The sequence below is a fragment of the Vipera ursinii genome (genome assembly GCF_947247035.1).
Source record: "Vipera ursinii genome assembly, chromosome: Z".
In the NCBI taxonomy this organism is placed as follows: Eukaryota; Metazoa; Chordata; class Lepidosauria; order Squamata; family Viperidae; genus Vipera; species Vipera ursinii.
In genome coordinates, this window is record NC_139517.1 from 48,055,825 (window position 1) to 48,062,623 (window position 6,799).

The 6,799-nt window shown below is 43.7% G+C and overlaps 1 protein-coding gene across 1 annotated transcript; it reads left to right on the forward strand.

The window, feature by feature from the left end:
* Positions 1-279: 279 nt before the first annotated feature.
* LOC310649535 (glucose-6-phosphatase catalytic subunit 1-like) lies at positions 280-6,408 on the forward strand (the record flags this gene model as incomplete). The annotated part of the gene is made up of 5 exons (XM_083378032.1): positions 280-509; positions 1,256-1,365; positions 4,260-4,365; positions 5,481-5,596; positions 5,897-6,408. The coding sequence occupies 5 exons, from the start codon at positions 280-282 to the stop codon at positions 6,406-6,408; spliced, it is 1,074 nt and encodes a 357-aa protein (XP_083234158.1).
* Between the last annotated feature and the right edge of the window lie 391 nt (positions 6,409-6,799).

Sequence of the window (6,799 nt, forward strand, 5' to 3'; positions counted from 1 at the left end):
CAACTCTACAAAGACTTAACACCTTTGTCATGCTGACTACCTGGATTGTTTTGGATAGCTTACTTGTCCCTCTTATGCAAGTTGCTTTAAGTGTGTTTGTCCCAAGCTGTTTGGGGAAGTACCTTTGACCAGGAGGTGTTTTTGTGACCAAAGTAATTTTGAGTTCAAAGCTCAAGCTGCCACACATGGGAGGGAATAAAAGACAGCAGGCCTCTGTGAAAGGGTGCATTGTAGCTGCAATATAGACCAAAGATAGCTTTTTGCTCAACCGGAGATAAAATGGAAGCCAGCATGGATTTTCTATATCACACAGGCATCCAAGCCACACACTTTCTGCAAACAAAATACCCAGGATCGCAGGACTGGTTCCTCTTTGTTTCTTTTGCTGCTGACCTCCGAAACACTTTCTTTGTCCTGTTTCCTATTTGGTTCCATCTCTGCGAAGCAGTGGGAATCAAGCTCATCTGGGTTGCTGTGATTGGTGACTGGCTAAACCTCGTATTTAAGTGGTAAGTAGTCTGTCAACTTCAGTTTACCACATGAACTTAAGAGTTTCATTGTTAGGCTGAGCCGCTGAACATGGAGGCTGAGCTCACATATGCTAAGCCACGACTGTCTGCTTTTTCTTAGTGTATTGCATGAATACTGCCAATTGTGGTTTGTAAACTATGGTTTATACCTTAGTCAGTTGGACAAATTCAGCAAATTGTGAATTAATCAACCAACCACGGCTAAATAATGACTTAGACAGCAACATCTTCCACCTTAAAAAGCCTGGATTCTGCAACTATCTTCTCAAGAGATTAACCACTGCAGAAATGACAAGCTCATCCCACTCTTACCAGAATCCATCTTTTACTATGTGAACCTGCTTGTTTAGAGTGTCTGGATAGATTTAAGATTTCAGGTTTTTTTCTTCCAGTTTCTCCCTTTTTCCTCCTCTTCTAGAAAATTAGCTAAAGCCTAGGAAGCTATTTTTCATGGCATGGGAAAAGGTCCTCAGTTACTAAAGTTGTGTAGCCTTCAAAGCTAAGATAAAGACAATTGTCCAGTGGATAAGCCAGAGCCATGCTTATTACTTTCTTGCATAGGTTCCCTAAATCCCATGATTCCTAGATCAGTATCTCAATGTAAATACTCTGGATCTCAATGTTCAGAAAAAATCAGTGAGCATGTGACTTCACTATGGCTTGTGATGCAAATGGAATCCCTTTTAATTGACTGATAGCACCTCAGACAATCTCTTTCTCTGCAGGATCCTTTTTGGACAAAGACCCTACTGGTGGGTACATGAGACCAATTTCTATCAAAATACTTCTGCCCCTGAAATCCAGCAGTTCCCAGTTACCTGTGAAACCGGCCCAGGTGAGTTTCCCAAGAAAACCCCACTAAAATAATAGAAGTGGGACAGTATAAGAAAAGGATGGATAGAAAAATGACATCCCACTTGGCAAAATGTGATTAAAGAAGCAGAGTGCAGTTTTTATTTTTATTTTATTTATTTTAATTCCATTTATATCCCGCCCTTCTCCGAAGACTCAGGGCGGCTTACAAGCTTAGCAGTAGCCTTCATCCTATGTATATGCCTGCTTATTAGGGCTTTCACAAACACCCCAAGTGGCATTATTACAAAGTCAGCTTAATTGCCCCCAACAATCTGGGTCCTCATTTTACCTACCTCGGAAGGATGGAAGGCTGAGTCAACCTTGAGCCTGGTGGGATGCGAACCTGTACTAATTACTTAAGGAGGCATTAGCCCACTGCTCCACCAAGGCTGTCAGCTGGTAAGATCAATTTATCTAGGTGGTGTCACAGACATAAAGTAGTTCCTTCCATCTGAAGGCCTATGTACCTCCCTTCACTGAAACGTGGTTTATTTGACATGGTAATCATGCAAAATTTTCATGTACTCCCTTGTTTAAAGCTCACCTTTCAGGCTCCTAATTCCAATACAACACCAACAAATGCCTTAAAATATCTGTTTTTTGTACTGCACCTTTCCTCCAGGAACTCAGGGTTAATGGAGATCTAGGCCACAAAACAACCCTCTGAGGTAGGTTTGGCTGAGATAGAAGATCTGATCCAATTCACCCAGTGAGCTTCCTTTGCTTGATCTCTATCTCTCTAATGTGAGCCTAATCCTAAACCTCTCAAAGCTGCTACAGGTGCTCATTAGGTCTTATCTCGCTGCGATAAGGGTGGCGAGGTCTAATCACTTTGCTACCCTTATCGCGTCCGCAGATAATCGCCCGGCCGCCCTGTTTAGGGTGACTCACTCCCTCCTTAATCAAGAGGTGAGGGAGGAACCCTTGCAGGGTCGTGCCGAGGAGTTTAACCAACATCTGTCGGACAAAATCGCTCGGATTCAGACCGGTCTGCACTCCGACTGGGCAGAGTCTGACGATCAGGACACAGGCGGTCTTGTCGATATTACCTGGGAGGAGTTTGATTCTGTGACTCTGGAGGAAGTGGACAGGATTATGGGGAGGCTGAGCTCCACCACATGTTTATTGGACCCGTGGCCTTCCTGGCTGGTTTATGCAGCCCGGGAGAGGACACGAAGCTGGTTCCAGGCAGTTATATCGGCTTCTTTGAGTGAGGGTAGTTTCCCCGCCGTCTTGAAAGAGGCGGTGGTGAGGCCTCTCCTCAAGAAGCCTGCCTTGGACCCAGCTGTGTTGAACAACTTTCGTCCGGTCTCCAACCTTCGCTTTCTTGCGAAGGTTGTTGAGAGTGTGGTGGCGCATCAGCTCCCTCTGGTCCTGGATGAAGCGGATTATCTAGACCCGTACCAATCGGGTTTCAGGCCTGGGTACAGCACGGAGACGGCATTGGTCGCGCTGGTGAATGATCTCTGGAGGGCTCAGAACAGGGGATATTCCTCTGTCCTAGTCCTATTAGACCTCTCAGCGGCTTTCGATACCATCAACCATGGTATCTTGCTGCGGCGTCTCAGGGGATTGGGAGTGGGAGGCACGGTTTTGCAGTGGTTCTCCTCCTATCTCCTGGGACGTTCGCAGTCGGTGTTGACAGGGGGGCAGAGGTCGACCTCGAGGTCTCTCGTTTGTGGAGTTCCTCAGGGGTCGGTCCTCTCGCCTCTCCTGTTCAACATCTATATGAAACCGCTGGGTGAGATCATTCGTGGCTTTGGAGTTGGGTATCATCAGTACGCTGATGATACCCAGCTTTTCATTTCGACCCCAAACCACCCCAGTGATGCCCTCAACGTGATGTCCCGTTGCCTGGAGGCGGTTCGGGTCTGGATGGGGAGGAACAGACTTCAACTGAACCCCGACAAGACTGAGTGGCTTTGCATACCTGCATCCCGGGTTATTCCAGATATTCCATCTCTCTCTATGGGGGGTGAACTATTATCCCCCGTCGATAGGGCTCGCAACCTGGGAGTCCTCCTAGATTCACAGCTCACTTTGGAAGACCACATAGTGGCTGTGACTAGGGGGGCCTTCGCCCAGGTTCACCTGGTGAGCCAGTTGCGGCCCTATCTAGGCCGGGATGACTTATGCACGGTCACTCACGCGCTCGTGACCTAGACAGACTACTGCAACGCTCTCTACATGGGGCTGCCCTTGAGGACCACCCGGAGGCTCCAACTGGTACAGAATGCAGCCGCGAGAGTTGTGTTGGGAGTCTCCTGATACTCCCATGTCACACCTCTGCTCCGTGAGCTGCATTGGTTGCCAGTTGTCTTCCGGGTGAGATTCAAGGTACTAGTAATGGTGTTTAAAGCCCTACATGGCATGGGTCCAGAGTACCTTAGGGAACACCTGCTGCCGGCATCAACTTCCCTTTGCCCTGTGCGTTCCCACAGAGAGGGCCTCCTCAGGGTGCCACCGATCAGAGAATGTTGATTGGTGGCCCCCAGGGGGAGATCTTTCTCTGTGGGCGCCCCGGAGCTATGGAATCAGTTACCGGTTGAGTTCCGGATGGCGCCCGATCTTCGCTCCTTCCGTCGCGATCTAAAGACATTCTTATTTGAACAAGCCGGCCTGGCCTGATGGGGGATGGGTGGGGTTTTTTTATTGTTATTTTAATATTTGTATTTACTGTTTTTAGTGGGCATATATTTAATCCTATTTTAACTTTTGTAACTCTGTATTTTTTATGCTTGCCCTGTTCACCGCCCTGAGTCCTTCGGGAGAAGGGCGGTATATAAATAAAATAAATAAATAAATAAAAATTTCTTAAAGCCTATACACGATTGGCAATTTTGGAAAGTCAAAGGTTTTTTCCTCCAACTTTAGGGAGTCCTTCTGGTCATGCAATGGGTTCAGCTGGTGTGTATTACGTGATAGTTACAGCCATTCTCTCTATCACCCGTGGAAGGAAATCTCCATCATGGAAACATCGGTAAGCACATCATTTGGTGAAATAATAAAAATGTGCTAGCCGAAAACTAAACATGAAGAAATTTATTTAGCTTGCACATAATAATTTTTTCAAACCAAATTAATTGAATTGAATGAATTGAATTCATACTTCTGTAAATAAGCAATCAAATATATATCTACACACACACACCACACACACACACACACACACCAACATACAGACAAGCAAGAGGAAGTTTATTTAAGATGCATATATTCATACCAAAATGTACTGCTAGGAAAATCTGTTTATAAGAGCTATTCAAAATTTCAGATAAAATACCTGTTGCACTCAGATACACATATTTTAGTGCAAACTTTGGAAAAAACCTGACATTTGACAAACTAATGTAATAGTATCCTGAAAATGAAAGCAGAATAATCCATCTGGCAAATCTGCAAAAATGAAAAAAAACCCAAACAAAACTGAGATGTACTGAAATAAGCAGATCTATTTTTCATTAGTTTGAATATAAGGGACAGTATAATAGTACTTGACTTACAACCACTGTAGGGATTTCTGTTTTTAGGCAAGGGAGTCATCAAGTGAACTGCATCTGATTTTACGACCATTTTTGCCACAGTGATTAAATCATTGCAGCTATTAAGTGAATCACATGTCATTAAGTGAATCCAGCTTCCCCCCCCCCGACTTTGTTTGTTTGTTGGACGTCAGCTAGGATGATAGCAAATGACAATCACATTATCCCAGGGCACAGCAACCATTATAAATACATGCCAAGCATTCAAATTTAATCACATGATCATGGAGATGCTACAAACATTGTAAGTGTGAGGATTGGTTGTAAGTCACTTTTTTAAAATGCCATTGTAACTTCAAATGGTCACTAAATGAATGATTGTAAATCAAAGACCTCCTGTAATATGAATTGTCTTGGGATTCAAACAAGAATGCATACTATCCTTGCAAAGCCTTGTGTCCAAAATATTTCAGTGGAGAAATAACTGTGGTTAGTTCAGGTCAAGCAGAATAGGTAGAAAGGGAGCGTTTGGCCATTTTTCTAGTCTCTAAAATTACTCACAGGTTGGAAACATGTTTCTTTTTTATTCCCTCTTATTTTTTCCCAATGGCAGCTTTTTGCAAGCAGTGCTTTGGGCTGCTTTTTGGACCATCCAAGTTTGTGTCTGTCTCTCTCGTGTCTTCCTGGCAGCTCATTTTCCACACCAAGTCATTGCTGGTGTCTTCTCAGGTCAGTGCAGCTCTTATACAAGTTTTGTCATGGTATGCTGAGATATAATATAGGTTGCAGCCTTTAGATTATGTCACTATATTTTACCAGTTTCTAGGCAATTCCCTGTGACCAAAATTAGATAATATATATGTAAACATATAAAGTATACAATTTGGGACAGGAGAACCCCTTCTCCTTTAGCTAGCAGCAGATTTAAGCTATTTTACCAAGTGAACTGCAAGACTTGTTGCCTCGTATTTCTGAGAGTTTTAAAGTCCTGTGGCATTCTAAACAGTGTCATTTCCTCTTCATTGTTAGGTATATTGGTGGCCGAATCCTTCCAATACATCACTTCCATATATGATCCCAGCCTGCGGAAATATATAGCTACCACCCTTTTCCTCTTCTCTTTTGCTCTGGGTTTCTACCTGCTGCTCAAAGTATTTGGTGTGGACCTCCTATGGACTTTGGAGAAGGCCAAGACATGGTGTGAACATCCAGAATGGGTGCATCTGGACACTACCCCCTTTGCTGGCCTCTTGCGCAACCTGGGAATTCTCTTTGGACTGGGACTTGCCCTTAATTCCCCAATGTACATAGAGAGCAGCAAAAGTAAACGTGGGCAGCAGATAAACTTTCGACTGGGCAGCATCGGTATCTCACTTCTTATCCTGCACCTGTTTGATTTCTTCAAGCCTCCAGCCAAGGTGGAGCTTCTCTTCTATCTGTTTTCTTTTTGCAAAAGTGCTGCTGTGCCCTTGGCAGTGGCTGCGCTAATCCCCTATTGTGTCACACAATTGCTCAGGCCACAGGACAAGAAAACACTGTAGTTTGAAGATCAGCCATATATATACATATATATATATATATATATATATATATATATATATATATATATATATATATATATATATATATATATATATATATATATATCCTGGAAGATGTTTTGGGATAGAGATTGACAATGATAAAAGACTATCACTCCACCCAGTTGCCAGTACTGCTCACATTTCTGGAGATCATCACTCCGGGGTAATTGGGTATTGGAGTGTGAAGTCAAATAATCAGCCTTTAACTGTTGCAATAGTTTGCTACCCTTAAACAATGTATGGTACATTTTCTAATGCCAAAGAAATAAGGTTGATGAATTCAGCCCTCCTATATTGCACCAAACTTCTCCAGCTTAGTGACTTTGGTTATATATTGGATTGGGGCTGC